The sequence below is a fragment of the Bombina bombina genome, chromosome 6, assembly GCF_027579735.1.
Source record: "Bombina bombina isolate aBomBom1 chromosome 6, aBomBom1.pri, whole genome shotgun sequence".
In the NCBI taxonomy this organism is placed as follows: Eukaryota; Metazoa; Chordata; class Amphibia; order Anura; family Bombinatoridae; genus Bombina; species Bombina bombina.
In genome coordinates, this window is record NC_069504.1 from 532,583,569 (window position 1) to 532,610,068 (window position 26,500).

The following is a 26,500-nucleotide window of genomic DNA, read 5'->3' on the forward strand; positions in this document are numbered from 1 at the left end:
GCCAATGTCAGATCTTCTTACCTATCAGATTTTCCTACCGCGTGGAAGTATGTGCGCATGAGCAAACCAATGTAATTGCATTCCACAGATGTCAAGGATCATCTCTGGAATGCGGTCAGGTAGGTTTGTGCATGTACAGTAGGTGCTTTAGAAAAACCCGATAGGTAGAAAAATCTAGCTATGACTACGGCTCTTTAGCTGAAACGCGTAAGCTCCTGCACACAGCTGTTCTTTGATGTTTGTTTTTATTGTGGTGTGGATTTGGATATAATAAACGTTAAAGTGATGGTAAACTCACTATAATGACAATGTTATTTCCTAAAGCTTTTATTACACATATACCTTGTATACTCTTATTTCTTTACTAATCAATGTTTAAGACAGAGTAAATTACTTTTTTTATTTGCAGGATTGCCTGTCCCTAGCCGCCTCCGTGTAAAAAATACTGATTGTGAAATTTGATTGACCTATGGCGCATCCAATAGCAGATGCACCATACGCCCTATGTATTTGATCTTCAGCACGCTCCCGTGCCGCTGCTTTGAGGGCTCTGAATTAGCGATGCACACTGCGCAAGTGCAGTTATCAGATGAGCCGACAGCGGCCTCATGTAAACAGACTGTTTACATGAGGCTGCTGTCGGCTCATCTGATAACTGCACTTGCGCAGTGTGCATCGCTAATTTAGAGCCCTCAAAGCAGCGGCACGGGAGCGTGCTGAAGATCAAATACATAGGGCGTATGGTGCATCTGCTATTGGATGCGCCATATGTCAATCAAATTTCACAATCAGTATTTTTTCACGGAGGCGGCCAGGGACAGGCAATCCTGCAAATAAAAAAAGTAATTTACTCTGTCTTAAGCATTGATTAGTAAAGAAATAAGAGTATACAAGGTATATGTGTAATAAAAGCTTTAGGAAATAACATTGTCATTATAGTGAGTTTACCATCACTTTAAGTATTATTTAAAAGGATATTGCTCTGCCTCTGTTTTTTAGGTAGAAAAATCTGACAGAACACCAGCTCCTAAGCATACATTTCTGCTTTTCAACAAAAGATACCAAGAGAACGAACAACAATTTACAATAGAAGTAAATTAGAAAGTTGTTTAAAATTGAATGTTCTGTCGCAATCATGAAAGAAAATGTTTGGGTTTAATTTCCTTTTCAGCAGGCATCTCTCAAGACTTTCTTCTGATTCATTGACACTTCACTCACTCAAGTTCAAGTTTCATTATTCCAGACAATCAACACACTAGATGAGTGTACTTTCATTTCAAGGCAGATAATTCCTCCTTGTGGCTACTGACAATAGTGGGGGCAAATTGTGTCTGAATGCATTGTGTCATGTGTGTTAATTAGGGCTCTGCTCCTCACTTTTCATGGACCTAAATAAGAACATTGCATGGTTTAAAACCCACGGTTTTAAATGCAGTTTAGAAAGTCCCAGGGTTAACTAGTAAATTATATAAATATACTGCATTACTTTATCATTTAGCTTGTAATGTTAACACGCCTTTTATTTTATCTGATTTGTTGTCAACGATTGGGCACAATTAATTTTATAGTAAACAACTAACAGCTCCTAACGTCGCTGTTGCTATGGTGGTTGCTAAGGGCATCCCTAACTTAGCAGCCAACTCAGCCTCCTACCTAATTGTGACAATGATTTGGCTTCCCCCGGATACAGAGTGCGGCAAACAGGCAGTTCCGGGAGAGCAAATAATTCCGGCGGACGCAGAGAATTCTGGGAGGCCCTTGGCTCCAGTTTCCCGGCCAAGATGTCTGACATGGAGGATGACTTCATGTGCGATGATGAGGAAGATTATGACTTGGTAGGTTGTGATGCTATGCGGGTTTCTCTGGGAGGAGGCATTTTTATTGTCCTCTTCGCTATTTGCGGTGGAGGAAGTTACTTGGCGGGACACTCAGCAGCTACTTCCCCCTTCCTATGTGTCCGTACCTGTGATGGGACTTGTGACAGCACAGGGACTAGCGAGGTGACAGTGAGCATTGATAGATGAACGAGAGATGACAGCATTGATTCACGTGATACCTGTCATTGCAAGATGAGCATTGACCCACCAGTTACTTATTTTGCATTTTCGTATAGGCTCTTGAGTGGCCTGTTAAGGCCCGTTGGTCCATGCGATGTATCTGTTTACGTTGTGCGAGAACCTGTACCCTGTGTATTGCTCGTCACGGATTCCTATAGTAGCCGGTGATCTTGCATTCCCCGATAGACGAGGCGTTTGACGTGTAAATGTAATTTAGATACATATGTAAAGAATGCACTTGGTTTGTTATTGGAAATCACTGATGCTTTTGTCAGTGAGATTTGTTTGCTATAAAATATGCTTACTAAAGTAATAGTTTAATACATAATAAAAACGTTACTAAAATAATAGTGCAGTGTGTTTTTTTATGTTTGTGAAAAAAACATACATACAAATTACTTGAGCCCATATATGAGTACTCCTATTTTGCCAAATGCTATCTTTGTTTATATTTACTTTCCTCTTTTGAAATAATGTATTATTTACCCATGTTTTAGAATTTAAAATACATTTCCAAAATGTTTTTAATACTATTCAATAAATGGTCTTCACCTGTAAATCTCCCACTTCTCTTTGTGCTTGCCAGCACCCAATGAGTTGTGACTGTTGTATTACACTGTCTGTTGTTACATAAAATGACTGTAAACTCATAAACTAATTAAAATGACTATACTGCATGTGGAAGAGCACTTTTTGTTGCATTAAAAAAGTTTGAAGCAACCAGTGCATGTTGTAAAACTGAACTGTAGGGCCCGGATGTACCCTAGCTTATAAACTGAACTCCTACTGCTTTATTTGTGGATAGTGACAACCCTCACAAGTACTAAAACAATATATTTTATTTCTTAGTACAGGAACATTAGTTTTAAAACACACACAAAAATGATATAGAACATATATTTTTTTAAATGACATCCCTTACATTAAAGGGACACTGAACCCACATTTTTTCTTTTGTGATTCAGAAAGACCATGCAACTTTCTAATTTCCTCCTATTATCAACTTTTCTTCATTCTCTTGCTATCTTTATTTGAAAAAGAAGGCATCTAAGCTAAGGAGCCAGCCAATTTTTTGTTTAGTACTCTAGACAGCACTTGTTTATTGGTGGGTGAATTTATCCACCAATCTGCAAGAACAACCCAGGTTGTTCACCAAAAATGGGCCAGCATCTAAACTTACATTCTTGCTTTTCAAATAAAGATGCCAAGAGTGAAGAACATTTCATAATATGAGTGAATTAGAACGTTGCTTAAAATTGCATGCTCTATCTGAATCACAAAATAAAATATTTTGGTTCAGTGTCCCTTTAAACGCTAGTCTCTTAAACTCCCTGAACCCTTATGATCTTTTAAAAAGTGATATTTTACTAGAAACATTTAATACATGTTTAAAAATGCTTATATTGAAAACAAATCCACTCATGGAAACTCCAGTTTTGACTAGCATGTTTTAAAAAAAATCCAGTGTTTCTCATCAATTGAATTTCATACCTGTGAACTGTATATTTTAATTTCTCTGTGCTGAATCTGAATAGTTAATTATAAGGCATACTATTTAAACTAAATAAATGTTGGTGCAATATGTTGGAGAATACACACACACTATCTATCCATCTATCTATATACTGTATGTGTGTGTGTGTATATATATATATATATATATATATATATATATATATATATATACACATACTACCGAATAAAAGTACATGTTGGGACTGATCCATTGATAAAGTGGTGTTTATATAATCTGCATACTTAATAAATGATAATGTGAATGTTTAATTAGCATAATGGGTTACCTTAGCATCACAGGTAATATGGTGTTGCAAATATACATTTTTACCGTAAGAACATTTAATGTGTCAGCAACCAGATATTCTGTAAAAACATAGAAGACAAACAATGCCTTAGTATTTACATAAAACAAATGCTTCAAGAACAATTTGCTACCAGCTGTCACACCGTCAAGTTGCCATAGTTGCTTTCCTGCAGAATTGCCACAACCATAGTCATGCTAAAGGTTCAAACAGAGATGGTAAAACACCATTTGAAGGCGCAATAAGTTCTTTGAGATAGTAATGTTTAATTATGGTAATATGCAATTATATCTAGTATTAAAAAAACAAAGCTTGCAATATACTTTTTATTTATTTTGGGGTTTTTTCCCCCTGATATTCATTTCTGAAAATTATTGGCTTACAGTTACTCCAGACTTAAAGGGACATGAAAGACAATTTTTTTTTTCTTTCATGGTTCAGAAAGCACATGGCATTTTTAACAACTTTCTAATTTTACTCTCTAATTTGCAGCATTCTCTTTATATCATTTATTGAAAAGCATATATAATAGGCTCGGTAGCTGCTGATTGGTGGCTGCACATTAATGTCTCGTTTTATTGGCTCTACCATGTGCATTGCTAGTTCTTTAACAAAGGATACATAAAGAATGAAGCAAATTTGGATAATATAAGTAAATAGCAATGTTATTTAAAATTGTAATCTCTATCTGAATTATGAAAGAAAATGTTTGGGTTTCATGTCCCTATAAACACTGAAATTACACACAGTCATTAGCTGGACTCTAGTGACCCATTTATAACTGTCCCTAATTGGCCACATCACAGAAGGGAACCTCAGTTTAATATGACCCATTGCTTTATAGACACTAACTTTACACCTTTTTTTGCAATATTTAAACCGCTAATATACATTTTTAAATACATCTGTTGATTATTCCCATATATGTATTCCACTTTGGATTACTGTCATAACCCCTTGTAAGGTTGTCTCTTGGACCACAATGTACTTGGGACGACGCAGTGCGACACCTTGCGTACAGACAGAAGTTTCTTTACTTGGACACCTCTATGTAGAAGTGATTCAGGTTATTAATAATAAATACAAAGTCTCTTACCTTATGTTTATTTTCCAAAAAGTGGAGAGCAATTAGTTATTCCGATTAACTATCTTAAAGGGACACTCAACCCAAATGTTTTCTTTCGTTATTCAGATAGAGCATGCAATTTTAAGGAACTTTCTAATTTACTCCTATTATCAATTTTTCTTTGTTCTCTTGCTATCTTTATTTGAAAAAAAAAGTCCAGAACCTTGGACAGCACTTGTTTATTGGTGGATTAATTTATCCACCAATCAACAAGAACAACCCAGTATGTTCACCAAAATGGGCCGCCATCTAAACTTACATTCTTGCTTTTCAAATAAAGATACCAAGATAATGAAGAACATTTGCTAATAGGAGTAAATTAGAAAGTTGCTTAAAATTGCATGCTCTATCTGAATCACAAAAGAAAAATTTTGGTTCAGTGTCCCTTTAAGTTTTCAATGTGTTTAACGGCATTGTCCACTATTTTGCATACAAAGCATAAGCCATGTGAGGTATGCATGATCTCTTTTTTTACATTTTTTTTTTTTTTGAGTGACCACAGCACAGACCATATAAATATACTCAACATTTAATTTTTGAGATGTATTTTGTAATGTATTGCTTAGTAACTTCATTTTGTGTGTGTATGTGTTTCTTTTAACAGGTAGGAGGTTAGTTTCTTTTAGAGATCATGGCCTTAATCTCTTCTCAAACGTAACTGCTCTTTAGTTTTCTTTTAATAATAAATAAAAAAATATATATATATATATATATATATATATATATATATATATATATATATATATATATATATATATATATATATATTTTTTTTTTTTATTTTTTTTTTTTAAATATTAAGGCAAATATCAAATACTAGTACAGTACATGGGAAGGCAAGTCATGAATTCAAATGTGAAATAAAAAGGAGAACGTTTCCTTTCTTCATTTCAATGTTTGTAATGACATTTTATTTTTTGTTTGCATATGGTATTTATTTCAGTTTGAAGGGTGATTATAGTGGGGGGAAAACACATGCTCTAATTTGTTAGAGCTCGGGACCAGCAGCCCTCTGCAGCTCCCAAGCAGTACCTTTAGCTATGTGCTTAATCAATTTGCACAAGTTAAACACATAGCATTGCAGGGTCTTTATAAAGGCTCTTTAATAGCTAGGTTATTCCTTTGCTATATAAAAGTAATTAAAATAACTCCAGACCAGTACTGGGTAAATTGTGTGTAGTCTGTTTGATACCTCAGCTGTAAAACATAAATAGTCATTCATTTCTTTTATGTGGTTGTATACATCAAATAGTTTATTTTTTATAATAGAGTTGACAAATTTATATGAAATGTAGGAGGTAGCCAAAATACAGAGATGACAGTAATTTATACACACATTAATAATTATAAACTTTTTTTTTTTTTTTTTTTTTTTTTTGTAGGGGTGGACAAAAATTAATGGAGATGGAGCTTTATTGCTAGTTTATACTTTATCAAACTTATTAGGAGCCTGATGTTCTTTCATGATTCCGACAGAGCATACAATTTTAAGCAACTTTCTAATTTACTCCTATTATCAATTGTTATTCATTCTCTTGGTATCTTTATTTGAAAAGCAGGAATGAAACCTTGTGAGCCGGAATTTTTTTTGGTTTAGAACCCTGGATAGCACTTGCTGATTGGTGGCTACATAAAATAGCAAATTTGGGTTTAGTATCGCTTTAACTCATGATTTCATTTAACATACCGTTTACATTATTTTTTTATTTTTTTTATCATAGGAGTACTCTGAAGACAGTAATTCCGAACCTAATGTTGATTTGGAAAATCAGTATTACAACTCCAAGGCTTTGAAGGAAGATGACCCAAAAGCAGCACTCAGCAGCTTTCAGAAGGTTGGTAACAGGATCTTACTTATTAAAGACATAGAGAGAACATTATTTTCTTTCAAATTATACATATGGCTATAAATATAAGGCTAGACTACAAGTCATGCGCTAACAGTTGCACGCAACCTATAAGGGGTTTATCTCAGCTGTCTGCGTGTATTACCAGTTGAAAGGAAACGCGTTCATTTGAGCACAATGTTCTTCACATAGGGGAATATGTTCTAAGTATTTTTAACCCCTTCCTGCCGGGACTTATTTGTCTACAAATAAGTAAAAATTGAAATGAAGCAAAAGTTCATGCGATTGCGTGTTTTCAATGATGGGTGAAGGGGAGTGCCTATGATGCTAGGCACACTCTCCAGTCTGCGATCCCATTTAGGAAGCAACTATGGCTTCAGGACAGCCAATCGGGTAGGGCTTTTCTCATTATTCCTGTATATATCTATACCTATAAAGATTAGATTGATAGGTCTATTTCACCAATAAAAACGTGAAGAACATTGGAATGTGATATATTCATATTTCATGTTGGATTAGTGCACTTAGTTAAACACGATCGGGTTTGCATGCGACTATGGGTATTAAGCTTTTTTTTTTTCTTTCAACTTTTCACACTCCATTGAAGCCTATGGGGTAATACGTTTATGCGGGCGCGATATTCAAAGTTTGGGTTCCTTGTAACCCGGCCATGCACAAAAATCTTACTTTTAGCGAAGTTAATGCACGGGCGCTATCACTAATGTGCACTCCACTTGTAATCTAGCCCATAATTTGTCATTTTATCTTTCTTACTATATGCAAATAGTTGTACCTTTTTTATTACTTCTGTTCATTCCCCTTTTCTTTTTTTCCTCACATTTGATAACCATTACATAATATTCTAAATTATTTCTGTTTTTGTGTATTTGTACATCCCCTTTTTTTTTTTTTTTTTTATATATATATATTTTGTATTTTTAATAGGTTTTGGAACTTGAAGGTGAAAAAGGAGAATGGGGGTTCAAGGCTCTGAAGCAGATGATCAAAATAAACTTCAAATTGGTACAAATTAGTACTTCATCTCTGCATGTAGTCTGTTGATCTTCTTTTTTTAGTTTAAAAAATATATATATATTATTCTGTTCTCTACAATTTTGTTTTTATATTCACCCCATATAACTGTTTCTGTTTTTATCCTGTAATTTTGAATATATACTTACAATTTATTTTCCCGTTTCAGTGACCATTTGGATGCTTTGTGTGTATATACAACAAGTTTATTCCAACAATTGCTTCTATTATCTCTTGTTAAAGTTATTTGAATTATTATGTAGTTACTGGGGTGTGTATTTGTTTTAGTGGGGGTGGGTCTTTTTGTAATTGTAAGATTTGCTGTGCTAAGGTAAACAGTGCTCACTTGGTAAATTCGATTTTTAACATTTAACGGCTGTAGCTTTATAGAGACTCTTAAAGGGACAGTGTAAAAATGAGGTGCTTTAATAAGTTAGAGTAAAACTTTTGCACTACTCGCAGTGAAACTCTGTGTTTAACCCATGCCAAGGTTCCACTTGGGAGCTGCAGGTGATGCATAACACAGCTGGTGATTGGTGCTGATGTTAGACAGCCACTGCAGATTGAATCACAGGCCATTTCCTGCTTGGGACTAGCAGTTCTCTATATTCTCCAAGCTGGATCTTATCTATGTTTTTTTTAACCTCTTTTCACAAAGTTCTGCAGAGGTTAAAAAGTAGAGCATGTCATTTTAGCAAAGCGATGTCCCTTGAATAGTAAAATGCAAATTACTTTGTTTTGATTTAAAAAAACAAATGTAGATTATTATTCGTTTTGCCTTTTAATGCTGCCAAATTGAAAATGCTTGATTGCTCAGTTTTCCTTTTTTCCCTAAGAAGTGATTCTTTTCAATTTAAATGTCTTCACTTTGGATCAACAAACAGGTGGACAGGTTTTTAATCTCTAAGAATTACAAACATCTAATGTCTCACTAGATACATTGATTTAGTTTTTTTTTCTTTCCACTGCAAATGTTTTTATAATAGTTTTTTTTTTCTTCATAGACTAACTTCCCTGAAATGATGAACAGATACAAGCAACTGCTAACATATATTCGGAGTGCAGTTACAAGAAATTACTCTGAAAAATCAATTAACTCTATTCTTGATTATATTTCTACTTCCAAGCAGGTTAGTTATTCACTGCTTAATATTTGTTTGTCTTATATCTTGAAAGCTTTTTTTTATGTGCAAAAACCTAAAAAAAAGCTATCGTCATTATGAGGGCTTTACATTAAAATGCACACTTGGAGACATGCTGTTTCACATGCCATCTAGTTGGGAATTTGTAGCCATAAAAGCAACAAAACCTGGGACCAAACACTTAATATAAAAGACCACTAGGGGTCAACCTTGAGTAATTTTTCCTTATAGTTACTGTTTATCCTAATTAGTGCTGTTTGCAGGACTTTATATTTGGTAAGAATTACAAACAATGTAAATTTAGATTAATCCCAATGCTGCCCCCTGCACGTGAGCAGCCAATCACACGTGAGCAAAGGCCGTCAATCTCCCCGGTCGGAAAAGTCTGGGGGGGGAGGAAGCATTGACTTACGCCATATAACAGGTGAAAAAGTGTTTTAAATGGACAGTATACTATAAAATTAGTTTTTTCTTTCATGTGTTTCCAATTGCTTTTTTTTACCAGCTGCAGCGTATAAATTTGCTTTCTTAGGCTTATTTGTGTATATGAATTAGCTGATTTTGTGTTTTGAAGCCATAATAAAATGGGTTGAGCTTTTAGGTGTAATCGGATCTCATTACTTTATCACATTGTGCAAATTAACATTGTATTACCTTATCTCTTCTATAGCCCACTGGGAGTGTAATTTCTTCTACTTGCTGTGTTAACACAGCATGGCTTTGAGGCCAAAAACTTTAAGGATAGGTGTGGATACCACAGGCTACATAAACTATTTCAAATGCCAATATAAGGGCAATGGAAATACTTATAAACAATTTAATACACTCCAGCAGGTAAAGTGGATCATTGGGAACAAATTAAAGGGGAGAAAATATTTGAGTAAACTGTCCCTTTAAATCTCGGCCCTCCGACCCCTTGATAAATGGGGCTCAATATGGCTACCTTTCAGTTGAGAAATCTGCAGGGGTTAAATGTTTAGAAAATATATAGAGACCTGGCTTGAGAGTTTTCAGCTGCATCTATGAAATACACCTGTTCAGCCCACTAGCAGAGGAGGCACTCCTTTTACAGTAAGAAAAACGATGCAATTTGGATTTTGCTTAAAGTACAAATTTTACTATTGTGGGTTTTTTTTTTGTGTTTTGTTTTGCTTTTTTTTTTTTTTTTTTTTTGCGTGTGCATTGTAGTTTTATTGTGATCTATTGTGTGCAATAAATGGGTTTTTTTTCTGCATCATTTCAAAAAAATGTTCCCATAAAATTGTTTTATACTGAACAATTTTGTCATGATTTTCAATCTAATTTAAAAATATAGATTTTAATTTCATTTTTTTTTTTTTAAGTAATTTGTTTCATAGAATTTTGAATTTTATATATTTTTTTTTTGTGAGTCCTATTGTAATATATGCATCTCCTTGATATATTTAAATGCAATGAACAACTCTAAGCGGTAAAAACTTGGTTTCTCCAACATTGGTGTGTCCGGTCCACGGCGTCATCCTTACTTGTGGGATATTCTATTCCCCAACAGGAAATGGCAGAGTCCCAGCAAAGCTGGTCACATGATCCCTCCTAGGCTCCGCCCACCTCAGTCATTCTCTTTGCCGTTGCACAGGCAACATCTCCACGGAGATGGTTAAGAGTTTTTTGGTGTTTAAATGTAGTTTTTATTCTTCTATCAAGTGTTTGTTATTTTAAAATAGTGCTGGTATGTACTATTTACTCTGAAACAGAAAAGGATGAAGATTTCTGTTTGTAAGAGGAAGATGATTTTAGCAGACAGTAACTAAAATCGGTTGCTGTTTCCACACAGGACTGTTGAGATGAAGTAACTTCAGTTGGGGGAAACAGTTAGCAGACCTTTCTGCTTAAGGTATGACTAGCCATATTTCTAACAAGACCATGTAATGCTGGAAGGCTGTCATTTCCCCTCATGGGGACCGGTAAGCCATTTTCTTAGTCAAATATAAAAGAATAAAGGGCTTAAAAACTGGTAGACATTTTTATGGGCTAAAACGATTGCTTTATTGGGGCATATTATGCAGATTGTAGCTTATAATTGGCATTATAATCTTGGGGAACGTTTAAAAAACGGCAGGCACTGTGTTGGACACCTTTTTTAGTCTGGGGGCCTTTCTAGTTATAGACTCGGCCTCATTTTCGCGCCATTACTGCGCAGTTGTTTTTGGAGAGCAAGGCATGCAGATGCATGTGTGAGGATCTAAGAATCACTAAAAAAGCTTCTAGAAGGCGTCATTTGGTATCGTATTCCCCTCTGGGCTTGGTTGGGTCTCAGCAAAGCATATAGCTGGGACTGCATAGGGGTTAAATTTGAAAACTGCTCCGGTTCCGTTAATTTAAGGGTTAAAGCTCTGAAATTTGGTGTGCAATACTTGTAATGCTTTAAGACACTGTGGTGAAATTTTGGTGAATTTTGAACAATTCCTTCATACTTTTTCACGTATTCAGTAATAAAGTGTTTTCAGTTTGAAATTTAAAGTGACAGTAACAGTTTTATTTTAAAACGTTTTTTGTGCTTTGTTGACAAGTTTAAGCCTGTTTAACATGTCTGTACCATCAGATAAGCTATGTTCTATATGTATGAAAGCCAATGTGTCTCCCCATTTAAATTTATGTGATAATTGTGCCATAGTGTCCAAACAAAGTAAGGACAGTAATGCCACAGATAATGATATTGCCCAAGATGATTCCTCAAATGAGGGGCGTAAACATGATACTACATCATCCCCTACTGTGTCTACACCAGTTATGCCCACACAGGAGGCCCCTAGTACATCTAGTGCGCCAATACTTATTACCATGCAACAATTAACGGCTGTAATGGATAATTCCATAGCAGATCTTTTATCCAAAATGCCTACTTATCAGAGAGAGCGCGATTGCTCTGTTTTAAACACTGAAGAGCAAGAGGACGCTGATGATAACTGTTCTGACATACCCTCACACCAATCTCAAGGGGCCATGAGGGAGGTTTTGTCTGATGGAGAAATCTCAGATTCAGGAAAAATTTCTCATCAAGCTGAACCTGATGTTGTGACATTTAAATTTAAATTAGAACATCTCCGCGCACTGCTTAAGGAGGTGTTATCTACTCTGGATGATTGTGACAATTTGGTCATTCCAGAGAAATTATGTAAGATGGACAAGTTCCTAGAGGTTCCGGTGCCCCCCGACGCTTTTCCTATACCCAAGCGGGTGGCGGACATAGTAAATAAAGAAAGGGAAAGGCCCGGCATACCTTTTGCCCCCCCCCCTATATTTAAGAAATTATTTCCTATAGTCGACCCCAGAAAGGACTTATGGCAGACAGTCCCCAAGGTCGGGGGGGCGGTTTCTACTCTAAACAAACGCACTACTATTCCTATCGAAGATAGTTGTGCTTTCAAAGATCCTATGGATAAGAAATTAGAGGGTTTGCTTAAAAAGATTTTTGTACAGCAAGGTTACCTTCTACAACCAATTTCATGTATTGTTCCTGTCACTACGGCATCGTGTTTCTGGTTCGAGGAACTAGAAAAGTCGCTCAGTAAAGAATCTTCGTATGAGGAGGTTATGGACAGAGTTCAAGCACTTAAATTGGCTAACTCTTTTGTTTTAGATGCCGCTTTGCAATTAGCTAGATTAGCGGCGAAAAATTCAGGGTTTGCTATCGTGGCGCGCAGAGCGCTTTGGCTAAAGTCTTGGTCATTGATGTGTCTTCCAAGACAAAATTGCTTAACATTCCTTTCAAAGGTAAAACATTATTTGGACCTGATTTGAAAGAGATTATTTCAGACATCACTGGGGGAAAGGGCCACGCCCTCCCACAGGATAGGTCTTTTAAGGCTAAAAATAAGCCTAATTTTCGTCCATTTCGCAGAAACGGACCAGCCTCTAATTCTGTATCCTCTAAGCAAGAGGGTAATACTTCACAACCCAAACCAGCCTGGAAACCAATGCAAGGCTGGAACAAGGGTAAGCAGGCCAAGAAGCCTACCACTGCTACCAAAACGGCATGAAGGGATAGCCCCCGATCCGGGACCGGATCTAGTGGGGGGCAGACTTTCTCTCTTTGCTCAGGCTTGGGCAAGAGATGTTCAGGATCCTTGGGCGCTAGAAATAGTTTCTCAAGGTTATCTCCTAGAATTCAAGGAACTACCCCCAAGGGGGAGGTTCCACAGGTCTCAATTATCTTCAAACCAAATAAAGAGACAGGCATTCTTACATTGTGTAGAAGACCTGTTAAAGATGGGAGTGATACATCCAGTTCCAATAAGAGAACAAGGAATGGGATTTTATTTCAATCTGTTCATAGTTCCCAAAAAAGAGGGAACATTCAGACCAATTTTGGATCTAAAGATCCTAAACAAATTTCTCAGGGTACCATCGTTCAAAATGGAAACTATTCGAACGATCCTACCTACTATCCAGGAAAATCAATTTATGACTACCGTGGATTTAAAGGATGCGTACCTACATATTCCTATCCACAAGGAACATCATCAGTTCCTAAGGTTCGCTTTTCTGGACAAGCATTACCAGTTTGTGGCACTTCCATTCGGATTAGCCACTGCTCCAAGGATTTTCACAAAGGTACTAGGGTCCCTTCTAGCGGTTCTAAGACCAAGGGGCATTGCAGTAGTACCTTACTTGGACGACATCCTGATTCAAGCGTCGTCCCTGTCAAAAGCAAAGGCTCATACGGACATCGTCCTAGCCTTTCTCAGATCTCACGGATGGAAGGTGAACAAAGAAAAAAGTTCTCTGTCCCCGTCAACAAGAGTTCCCTTCTTGGGAACAATAATAGATTCCTTAGAAATGAGGATTTTTCTGACAGAGGTCAGAAAATCAAAACTTCTAAGCTCTTGTCAAGTACTTCATTCTGTTCCTCGTCCTTCCATAGCGCAGTGCATGGAAGTAATAGGATTGATGGTTGCAACAATGGACATAGTTCCTTTTGCACGAATTCATCTAAGACCATTACAACTGTGCATGCTCAGACAGTGGAATGGGGATTATACAGACTTGTCTCCGACGATTCAAGTAGATCAAAAGACCAGAGATTCACTCCGTTGGTGGCTGACCCTGGACAATCTGTCACAGGGAATGAGCTTCCGCAGACCAGAGTGGGTCATTGTCACGACCGACGCCAGCCTAGTGGGCTGGGGCGTGGTCTGGGAATCCCTGAAAGCTCAGGGTCTATGGTCTCGGGAAGAGTCTCTTCTCCCGATAAACATTCTGGAACTGAGAGCGATATTCAATGCTCTCAGAGCTTGGCCTCAACTAGCAAAGGCCAAATTCATAAGGTTTCAGTCAGACAACATGACGACCGTTGCATATATCAATCATCAGGGGGGAACAAGGAGTTCCCTGGCGATGAAAGAAGTGACCAAGATAATTCAATGGGCGGAGGATCACTCCTGCCACTTGTCTGCGATCCACATCCCAGGAGTGGAAAATTGGGAAGCGGATTTTCTGAGTCGTCAGACATTCCATCCGGGGGAGTGGGAACTCCATCCGGAAATCTTTGCCCAAATAACTCAATTATGGGGCATTCCAGACATGGATCTGATGGCGTCTCGTCAGAACTTCAAGGTTCCTTGCTACGGGTCCAGATCCAGGGATCCCAAGGCGACTCTAGTAGATGCACTAGTAGCACCTTGGACCTTCAACCTAGCTTATGTATTCCCACCGTTTCCTCTCATCCCCAGGCTGGTAGCCAGGATCAATCAGGAGAGGGCCTCGGTGATCTTGATAGCTCCTGCGTGGCCACGCAGGACTTGGTATGCAGACCTGGTGAATATGTCATCGGCTCCACCATGGAAGCTACCTTTGAGACAGGACCTTCTTGTTCAGGGTCCATTCGAACATCCAAATCTGGTTTCCCTCCAACTGACGGCTTGGAGATTGAACGCTTGATTTTATCAAAGCGTGGGTTTTCAGATTCTGTAATAGATACTCTGATTCAGGCTAGAAAGCCTGTAACTAGAAAAATTTACCATAAAATATGGAAAAAATATATCTGTTGGTGTGAATCTAAAGGATTCCCATGGAACAAGATAAGAATTCCTAAGATTCTATCCTTTCTACAAGAAGGTTTGGTGAAAGGATTATCTGCAAGTTCTCTGAAGGGACAGATCTCTGCTTTATCTGTTTTACTTCACAAAAGACTGGCAGCCGTGCCAGATGTTCAAGCATTTGTTCAGGCTCTGGTTAGGATCAAGCCTGTTTACAGACCTTTGACTCCTCCCTGGAGTCTAAATCTAGTTCTTTCAGTTCTTCAAGGGGTTCCGTTTGAACCCTTACATTCCGTAGATATTAAGTTACTATCTTGGAAAGTTTTGTTTTTGGTTGCAATTTCTTCTGCTAGAAGAGTTTCTGAGTTATCTGCTCTGCAGTGTTCTCCGCCCTATCTGGTGTTCCATGCAGATAAGGTGGTTTTGCGTACTAAGCCTGGTTTTCTTCCGAAAGTTGTTTCCAACAAAAATATTAACCAGGAGATAGTTTTACCTTCTTTGTGTCCGAATCCAGTTTCAAAGAAGGAACGTTTGTTACAATCTTCCTTGTTTGTTGTTTATTCTGGTAAAAGGAGAGGTCAAAAAGCGACTTCTACCTCTCTTTCCTTTTGGCTTAAAAGCATTATCCGATTGGCTTATGAGACTGCCGGACGGCAGCCTCCTGAAAGAATCACAGCTCACTCCACTAGGGCTGTGGCTTCCACATGGGCCTTCAAGAACGAGGCTTCTGTTGACCAGATATGTAAGGCAGCGACTTGGTCTTCACTGCACACTTTTGCCAAATTTTACAAATTTGATACTTTTGCTTCTTCGGAGGCTATTTTTGGGAGAAAGGTTTTGCAAGCCGTGGTGCCTTCCATTTAGGTGACCTGATTTGCTCCCTCCCTTCATCCGTGTCCTAAAGCTTTGGTATTGGTTCCCACAAGTAAGGATGACGCCGTGGACCGGACACACCAATGTTGGAGAAAACAGAATTTATGCTTACCTGATAAATTACTTTCTCCAACAGTGTGTCCGGTCCACGGCCCGCCCTGGTTTTTTAATCAGGTCTGATGAATTATTTTCTCTAACTACAGTCACCACGGTATCATATGGTTTCTCCTATATATATTTCCTCCTGTCCGTCGGTCGAATGACTGGGGTGGGCGGAGCCTAGGAGGGATCATGTGACCAGCTTTGCTGGGACTCTTTGCCATTTCCTGTTGGGGAAGAGAATATCCCACAAGTAAGGATGACACCGTGGACCGGACACACCGTTGGAGAAAGTAATTTATCAGGTAAGCATAAATTCTGTTTTTTGAATGGTTCCACAAGGCCCTTTATATTTCTAGCAAGATCTCTTAAAGAATCTTGCAAACCCAGAGACTTCTGTAATAACTTCTCACATCAGTCAGCGTAAAATAAAACAGTTCCTTTATTTCATTATCATTACTATTTTCAAAGTTTCGCGCCATAGACAGCAGACATGTTTTCGGCTATTCAACCATAGTCATAGCCATCTTCGAGAGAAATCGCACAATTTTTTTTTATTATTATTTTTTTTTTTTTTTTAGCCTTATAATGTATGTCTTTTATTTACATCCAAAGCCCTGCATAGTGAGAGAAATTTCTCTCAAAATTTGCCTTTCTAAACTTGCAGTACTAACCAGCCTTCTTAGATAATCTCGCCAGACCATAGACCTTAAAGGGACAGTCTGCACCAGAATTTTTATTGTTTTAAAAGATAGATCATCCCTTTATTACCCATTTCCCAGTTTTGCATAACGAACACATTTTATAATAATATACTTTTAACCTCTGTGATTATCTTATATCTAAGCCTCTGCAAACTGCCCCTTTTTTCAGTTCTTTTGACAGACTTGCAGTCTAGCCAATCAGTGTCTGCCCCCAGATAACTTCTCGTGCACGAGAAGTTATCTATATGAAATACGTGAACTAACACCCTCTAGTGGTGAAAAACTGTTAAAATTCAATCTGAAAGAGGTGGGCTTCAAGGTCTAAGAAATTAGTTTATGAACCTCCTAGGTTAAGCTTTCAACTAAGAATACCAAGAGAACAAAGCAAAATTGGTGATAAAAGTAAATTGGAAAATTTGTTTAAAATTACATGCTCTATCTGAATCATGAAAGTTTATTTTGGCCTAGACTGTCCCTTTAAGAAAGACAAGGGCCTGATATTCAAAACCTCGCCGCTCAGGCTAGATATTCTAATAGGCCCTAAGCGAGAGAGGTAAATTTGCTAGAGGTAAAAAAAAAATATAAATTCCATTTTACTTGTATCAGTTATTCTTACTTCGTCTAAATCATGAAGTGTTAATTTTTACTTCCATGATCCTTTAAATATTTTTTTAAAGCAAACATTTATTTTTCAGCATATATGGTATGAGCATGAAGCTTATTTGTGAAATAAGGCAGTAAAAAAATTATTTACCTCTTTTTAATGAAAATAGTCCATTATGTCAAACCGCCCCCTAATCTCAAGGGGCGGCTTTCCCTGCTGGTGCCATGACAGTGAATTTCCGCAAGCGCATATTTAGGCATCTACTGTTACACATGGTGCTGTCAAAAAGCAGAAAAGTTCACTGTTTAGGGAGCATAATATTTTTGCATCTCAAAAGTACAGGAAGAAGTTCGCTAAACCTCATATCATTGCCGACTTCCCTGCACATAACCTTTTCTCTTCTGCATTCAGCACTGTATTACTTTTTTATTTTTTGAAGCAGCTTTTACAGCAGCTGCCACACCGAGAAGAAATGATCATTCACACATGTCTGCACAGGGGATCATTTGAAATTTTGATAGCCTTGTTTGATTTACTTCAGAACTGCATGTGAAGTGAATCAACTAAGGTTGTAAATGTTCAGATGACACCTGAGAAGTCGCGTGAAGGATAGTTTCTTACCGGTTTGCTGTAAAGCTGTTTCTCAAAACAAAGCAATATGGTGCAACATGCAGAAGAGAGAATGTTATGTGTAGGGAAGTCTGCAATGATAGGATTTGCGGATATAAACTGTCTGGTGTTTAATATGCAGGAAACTCTTGATCTTTCCGACCACACATTCTTCTGCTCTGCCTAGCCTGGGACACTGCAGATGTAGGAAAAATGGCCGCTTATCTAATATGCGCATGTTCAGTGGCACTGGCAGGTCGTCATATTCCACTGTTTATTGGGCTGCAAATGAACAGTTTCAGTGGGCAGTGGAACGCAGACACATTATAAAGGTAAATATCATAAAAACGACTTAAAACAAAAATTGTTTATTGTAAATATTTAAATGAAAGTATAATCTTTTGAATGTTTCTTTCTTCAAGAACCATTATAACGTCCCATTAAAGAGAAAATAGAAAACCTGCCACTTGCTGGCCTCCATAACCACCTTTACAGACTACAAGCCAATATTGAGTGGCAGCACAGGGTTAAGATTGTGTTGTTGTTTTTTTAATTTTCAGTACTTAAAGGGATACTGAACCCAATTTTTTTTCTTTCGTGATTTAGATAGAGCATGCAATTTTAACCAACTTTATAATTTACTCCTATTATCAATTTTTCTTCGTTCTCTTGCTATCTCTATTTGAAAAAAGGCATCTAAGCTTTTTTTATTGATTCAGAACTCTGGACAGCACTTTTTTTATTGGTTGATGAATTTATCGAACAACCCAGGTTGTTCACCAAAAATGGGCCGGCATCTAAACTTACATTTTTGCATTTCAAATAAAGATACCAAGAGAATGAAGAAAATTTGATAAAAGGAGTAAATTAGAAAGTTGCTTAAAATTTCATGTTTTATCTGAATCGCAAAAGAAAAAAATTTGGGTTCAGTGTCCCTTTAAAGATGGTATAACCATAATGGTAGAGTTTGTTAGTCAAAAAGATCTCATTATAGAGCAGTTTGTTTTTTTTATTTACCATCCTACTCCCCCAAATCATAAGTAATAAATAGTAAGTCAATGTCTTCCATGAAGTCTGGCTCAGAAGCATAATATACAGGTTTACAGTATGTTTTAAAAAAAATGGACAGACTTGGACTTTTATGTTGACACACATGAAAATGTCACCTCTTTTTTTTGCTTTTCATAATTTAGACCTGTCTGCTCTGCGTATGTTCTTTCTATAAAGTGAAAGTAAATTCTAGCGTTTTACAAACAATAGGATTGACTACTGAAACAAATAAAGGGGACTTTCATTCATGAAGTATAAGATACTTCATATAGAAAGCTCCTTTATTTGTTTTAACTGATCGCCGTTCTTAGCTGATACAGCAGCACACGGCTAAAAAAAAAAAATTCCTAAGAGGTGAAGTTTTTTTACTGTAGCAACTAAGAACTGCGATCAGTTAAAACAAAGGAGCTTTCTGAAAGAAGTATCTTATACTTCATGAATGAAAGTCCTATTTATTTGTTTCAAAAGTCAATCCTAGCGTTTGTAACATGAAAGTCAGAATTAAACTATTTTGCTTGAAATAAATCATGTTATTTTAAGTGACTTTTCAATTTACCTGTATAATCAAAAAATGCTTTTTTATTCTTTTTGGCATCTTTTGTTGAAAATCGTACCTTACTTTAACTGTGTGCTTAACCCCTTTGTAGGGTCTAAGAGAGGGGTTCTAGACATAGAGAATTGTATTATTTCACTGTTGATTTCACATTACACATTAGAGCATTTTCTTTGCATTAGTATGTCCTTTTAAAGGCCAACAAACTTGCTACTAGTTTTAAAATGAATTTAAAGTGAGGTGGGTTTTTTTTTTTTTTTTAAATGTTCTTCTGTTCTTGCGCTGCGTACATACAATAATATAAAAGGCCAAGTGTGTTTGTCCGAAGCTGTCATGCGCAGTAGAGATAGCACGAGGACAAACTCACCTGGCCTTACCTGACATGCTGTTTGCGGCAGTGGGGCGAAAGTGGGCATGGTCGGACGGGAGCGGGAGGCGTGGTCGGCACGAAAGAGGGGGAGAGAGAGATAGGAAAGAGCTAAATAGAGGAGGTAGAGAGAGCAAAAGAGAGGGGGTAGAGAGAGCAAAAGAGAGGGGGTAGAGAGAGCAAAAGAGAGGGGGGGAGGGAGAGAGCGCAAAAGAGAGGGGGGGAGGGAGAGAGCGCAAAAGAGAGGGAGGGAGAGAGCGCAAAAGAGAGGGGGGAGAGAGAGCAAGGGGTGGGACCGCTGTACTGCAAAAAATGGCCCGTGTAAACAGGCTTTAGGACTAGTCTTTAATATGTTATCTTTAATTCTATGCATCACATGGCTTTGAAATAGAGCATTTTTTGTTTAGGGGTTTGTTAATTGTTTTAGATAATGTTTATAAAAATAACTTTAACAAATAAAGATAAACCAGGATTTATTTCTTTGTGTAACAAATTTGACTTTTTTCTCTTCAATTACACGTGGCTTTAATGTAACAAATATGTGTGTTTGTGTGTTTTTCTTTTGTCTTGTGGTTTTTTTTTTTTTTTTGGTTTTTTTTTTTTTTTTTTTTTTTGTTCTTCTTTCCACAAGATGGACCTTCTGCAGGAATTTTATGAAACAACACTTGAAGCACTTAAAGATGCAAAGAATGATCGGTTGTGGTTTAAAACAAACACAAAGGTAAAATTGCGTTTTTAGGTTTTCTTGACTCGTTAGCAGTTCTTTAATATCTTCGTGGCAGCACATGCTGACAGGAAAATACATCTTGTACAGATTTTGATTAGGATTCATAAGTTGTTTTTTTTGAGGTATTACATTTTGTGCATGTTTGAAATTTCCTGTTTTGGCAGATGCTAAGTGCTACGTATTAGCTATTAGAAGTAAATGTTTGTTTCACATAATTTCTTTAATTGTGGGAAGCTAAATACAACTTGTGTTTTGCATCTGCAGCTTGGCAAATTGTATTTGGAACGAGAAGAATATGGGAAGTTGCAGAAGATTTTGCGTCAGCTTCACCAGTCATGTCAGGTACAAAATATTTAATTATACATGTTTCATATAGAACCTCAAGTTTTCAAAAAAAATTGAATATGAAAACCCAAAACTATGGCAGTGCTTCAAGGAATATGAGTGGAAAATATGATTAATTCGCAGTAGGCTGTTCCAAAGTATTTTCAATGTTGTGGTTTTGTTTCTTGTAAATTAAAAGATAAAGTTGAAATATTTTTGTTTTTTAAAAATACTATTGCCTCTTTAAACTCCATAAGGAAACTAAGGGTAATGTATATCTGTCACAACAGAGGCACTTCCGCCTTCAAATCATAATAAATCATTGATTTCACCTTAGAGCTGACTGATGTACATATGCTATGATGTTAAATAGGAATTCTAACGCAAAATTAGATTGCACTAATTTGTTAAAGCATTTTATCTTATGAATTGCTGGTTGTTTTACCCTCAGGGTAGCATGATGACTTTTAATAGGTGTTTAACTGGTTAGCAGGGGTTAAAGGCATAGTTGCCAGGGAATAGCAGTTTATTATTGCATTAAAATGTTCCTTTTTTTTTTTGCCTTAAATTGTTCTATTCTATTTTTTTTACTTTTTCCCTCTTGTATAGCCTTTAAAGTCTTATCTATTTCTTTTTTTTTACTTTTAATTTTTTCACAATTCATAGAACTATAACCCTTTTATTTAATGATTTTTTACACAGCCAGAAATCAAACCAGATAATCATAATAACTTCTTCTGTCTTAGACGGATGATGGAGAAGACGACTTGAAGAAAGGCACACAACTACTGGAAATTTATGCTTTAGAAATTCAGATGTACACAGCGCAGAAAAACAACAAAAAGCTTAAAGCACTCTATGAACAGTCATTGCACATAAAATCTGCAATCCCTCATCCTCTTATTATGGGAGTCATCAGAGGTAAATTTGTATGTTTTGCTACTTTGTATATATGTATGTGTATACATACTTATATACATACAATATAAAAAGTCTACACACCCCTGTTAAAATGTCAGGTTTCTGTGATGTAAAAAAAATGATACAAAGATAAATAATTTCAGAACTTTTTCCACCTTTAATGTGACCTATACACTGGTTAATGTGACTTATAAAAAAAAATATGGTTGCATAAGTGTGCGCACCCTTTAATTTTATTACAGCACTTTCTTTTTGGGTATGAGTTTTTCAGCATGGCACATCTTGACTTGTTCAGCTTTCTAGCAGAAGCCTGAAGGTTTTGTGCCAATATTGTCTGGTATTTGGAACTGTTCATTATTCCCTCTACCTTGACCAAGGCCCCAGTTCCAGCTGAAGAAAACAGCCCCAAAGCATGATGCTGCCACCACCATGCTTCACTGTGGGTATGGTGTTCTTTTGGTGATATGCAGTGTTGTTTTTGCGCCAAACATATCTCTTGGAATTATGGCCAAAAAGTTCAACTTTGGTTTCATCAGACCAGAACACCTTTTGCAATATGCTTTTGGGAAACTTCAGATGTGTGTTTGCAAAATTTAGCCTGGCTTGGATGGGTTTGTTTTTTTTTTGTAAGAAAAGGCTTCAGTCTTGTCACTCTACCCTATAGCCCAGTCATATGAAGAATACGGGCGATTGTTGTCACATGTATCACACAGCCAGTACTTGCCATATATTCCTGCAGCTCCTTTAATTTTGCTGTAGGCCTCTTGGCAGCCTCCCAGACCAGTTTTCTTCTCGTCTTTTCATCAATTTTGGAGGGACATCCCGTTCTTGGTAATGTCACTGTTGCACATGATGACTGTCTTCACTGTGTTCCATGGTATATCTAATGCCTTGGAAATTCTTTTGTACCCTTCTCCTGACTGATACCTTTTTAACAATGAGATCCCTCTGATGCTTTAGAAGCTCTCTGCGGACCATGGCTTTTGCTGTAGGATGCGACTAACAAAATGTCAGGAAAGACCTACTAGAACAGCTGAACTTTATTTGGGGTTAATCAGAGGCACTTTAATTGATGACAGGTGTGTACTGACTCCTATTTCACATGATTTTGATTGTTATTGCTTAATTCTGAACATGGCTACATCCCCAGTTATAAAAGGGTGTTCACAATTATGCAACCATATTATTTTAGTTTTTTATTTTTATTCCCCTTTACCTAAAAGATTTCAGTTTGTTTTTCAATTGAGTTGTACAGTTTATAGGTCACATTAAAGGTGGAAAACATTCTGAAATGAGGGCTGTGTAGACTTTTTATATCCACTGTGTGTATATGTGTGTGTAAAATATATATATATATATATATATATATATATATATATATATATATATATATATATATATATATGTATGTGTGTGTATATTAAAATATATATATATATATATATATATATATGTATGTGTGTGTGTGTGTATGTATATATATATGTATATATATATATATATATATATATATATATATATATATATATATATATATATATATATATATATATATATATATATATATATATATATATATATATATATATATATATATATATATATATATATATATATATATATATATATATATATATATATTCGAAAAAGGCATGCCCACTCTGGATTTGTGTGACAGTGGTGCTTTATTGGCACATCAAAAAAAATAGTAACGTTTCGGGGATCAATCACCCCTTTATCAGACCAAGTGAAAAATGAACAAAACACAAGTGGTTATAACAGGTGTACGCCCCACCCCCAATTAAAGAAGAACAGCCCCTAATTTAAAAGGAAGTGACGTGTATACAAAACATCAGACTAGGATATGTCAAATTATAATAAATACAATATCGGTGATCAAATCGAAAAATGTCTCATAGAATATGAATATGTGTAAATACGGCTGTATATGTGCACAAACACTGTGTAAACTAGATGAAGCATTGTAATCAAATCATAATACATGAATCATGTTAAATGAGTCCTCACTTTGGTGCAAGAGGGAATCACATCATCTTAAGAAGCTAAAGTCAAATATACACTTAAACAATACATATTTGGTATTTACAATGTTAGTAATAGATCAGTTAGATCACTCACTCAGCATCAGCGTGATAACGTAGAACGCGCAAGACACCACATGAGTGAATCATGGGCATGACTAATAGAAATCAATAGACGTCACATACCAGTACATCCAATTCTGTAGAATAAGATACACATCGTGTGTGTGTGTGTGGTCGGCGTTAACGATAACATCAGAAAGAACAAATGACCAATCTGTCTACGCCTTGTGTAGGCGTTGTGTGTGTATATAGTCTCATCTCATGATAGGTTGACCTGTATATAGGTTAATGCCCACCACACAAGATGTATATCTTATTCTTCAGAATTTGATGTACTGGTATGTGACGTCTATTGATTCCTATTGGTCACGCCCACGATTCACTTGTGTGGCGTCTTGAGCGTTCTATGTTATCGTGCTGATGCTTAGTGAGTGATCTAACTGATCTATTACTGACATTGTAAATACCGAGTATGTATTGTTTAAGTGTATATTTGACTAGCTTTCTTAAGATGATGTGATTCCCTCTTGCACCAAAGTGAGGACTCGTTTAACATTATTCATGTATTATGATTTGATTACAATGATTAATCTAATTTACACCATGTTTGTTCACATATACAGCCCTATTTACACATTCATATTATATGAGCCATTTTCGATTTGATCACTGATATTATTGTATTTCTTATAATTTGACATATCCTAGTCTGATGTTTTTGTGTACACATATGTCGCTACCTTTTAAATTTGGGGCTGTTCTTCTTTGATTGGGGGTACACCTGTTATAACCACTTGTGTTTTGTTAATTTTTCACTTGGTCTGATGAAGGGGTGAAAACCTTTTGGCTAACGTGATAGGTTGTGCATGAACATGGGATGGGATTGCACAAAAGAGCTCTTATGCAATCTTAAAGTTTATCAGCTGATTCCTCATTGTTGGTCCCTGTTTCATAAATGCACAACTAACTAAAAATTCACATATATAAAAACAAACAAAAGCATTTTAGTACAGCATATGAAATAGCAGTTTATCAACCAATGTAATGCTTATACTCCATTTTGTAAATGTAAAAAGCACTCAAATGTAAATAATGTACCATTATATTTGACTTTTTAGCAACGCATAAAGGGCCAGATTACAAGTGAATGGCTGATTAACGCTCCCTCTCAAGCATTAATTGCACTAGATGTAAGCTTTTTGAGTTCATTGGGTTGCACTTGTATTTATCTCGTGCTCCTTCACATATTCCCTCATAGAAGTCAAAGCAGAAAAAAATGGGAGGGGGGGGGGGGGAAACTAACGCCCTACTCTTGCGCAAACCTGATTGCATATTCTCTTGTGCACTAACACGGAATGGAAATATGAATATTTCACATTCCAATGTTCTTTACAAAGAAGGTTTTATTTATTCATAAATAAATATTTCTACATATCTGATATTTTGGTAAAAATATATATAACAAATATGTGTGCGTTTGTGTTCTATATATGTGTATGTATGAATGTGTGTATGTATGTGTATATATCTCTATCTCCTCTATCATCTCTATCTCTCACAAAAGTGAGTACACCCCTCACATTTTTGTAAATATTTTATTATATCTTTTCATGTGACAACACTGAAGAAATTACACTTTGCTACAATGTAAAGTAGTGAGTGAACAGCCTGTATAACAGTGTCAATTTGCTGTTCCCTCAAAATAACTCAAAACACAGCCATTAATATCTAAACCGTTGGCAACAAAAGTGAGTACACCCCTAAGTGGAAATGTCCAAATTGGGCCCAATTAGCCATTTTCCCTCCCCGGTGTCATGTGACTGGTTAGTGTTACAAGGTCCCAGGTGTGAATGGGGAGCAGGTGTGTTAAATTTGGTGTTATCGCTCTCACACTGAAAGTTCAACATGGCACCTCATGGCAAAGAACTCTGAGTATCTGAAAAAAAGAATTGTTGCTCTACATAAATATGGCCTAAACTTTAAGAAGATTGCCAAGACCCTGAAACTGAGCAATAGCACGGTGGGCAAGACCATACAGCGGTTTCACAGGACAGGTTCCACTCGGAACAGGCCTCGCCATGGTTGACCAAAGAAGTTGAGTGCACGTGCTCAGTGTCATATCCAGGGGTTGTCCTTGGGAAATAGACGTATGAGTGCTGCCAGCATTGCTGCAGAGGTTGAAGGGGTTGGGGGTCAGCCTGTCAGTGCTCAGACCATACGCCGCACACTGCATCAAATTGGTCTTCATGACTGTTGTCCCAGAAGGAAGCCTCTTCTAAAGATGATGCACAAGAAAGCCTGCAAACAGTTTGCTGAAGACAAGCAGACTAAGGACATGGATTTCTGGAACCATGTCCTGTGGTCCGATGAGACCAAGATCATCTTATTTGGTTCAGATGGTGTCAAGCATGTGTGGCGACAACCAGGTGAGGAGTACAGACAAGTGTGTCTTGCCTACAGTCAAGCATGGTGGTGCCGGCACTGGGGAGCTACAGTTCATTGAGGGAACCATGAATGCCAACG

General features: G+C 36.8%; 1 protein-coding gene across 2 annotated transcripts in view; it reads left to right on the top strand.

The window, feature by feature from the left end:
• The first annotated feature begins 1,725 nt into the window (after nucleotides 1-1,725).
• Nucleotides 1,726-26,500, top strand: part of COPS2 (COP9 signalosome subunit 2) — a 59,837-nt gene continuing 35,062 nt past the window's right edge. The window contains exons 1-7 of one of the 2 annotated variants that reach the window (XM_053717455.1): nucleotides 1,726-1,835; nucleotides 6,725-6,838; nucleotides 7,796-7,873; nucleotides 8,887-9,012; nucleotides 20,532-20,621; nucleotides 20,892-20,969; nucleotides 21,698-21,872. In XM_053717455.1, the coding sequence (XP_053573430.1) occupies nucleotides 1,782-1,835; nucleotides 6,725-6,838; nucleotides 7,796-7,873; nucleotides 8,887-9,012; nucleotides 20,532-20,621; nucleotides 20,892-20,969; nucleotides 21,698-21,872 (715 nt within the window). In that variant the 5' untranslated portion in view covers nucleotides 1,726-1,781. The remainder of the gene's footprint in view (nucleotides 1,836-6,724; nucleotides 6,839-7,795; nucleotides 7,874-8,886; nucleotides 9,013-20,531; nucleotides 20,622-20,891; nucleotides 20,970-21,697; nucleotides 21,873-26,500) is intronic. The other variant, XM_053717456.1, reaches the window with a different exon arrangement.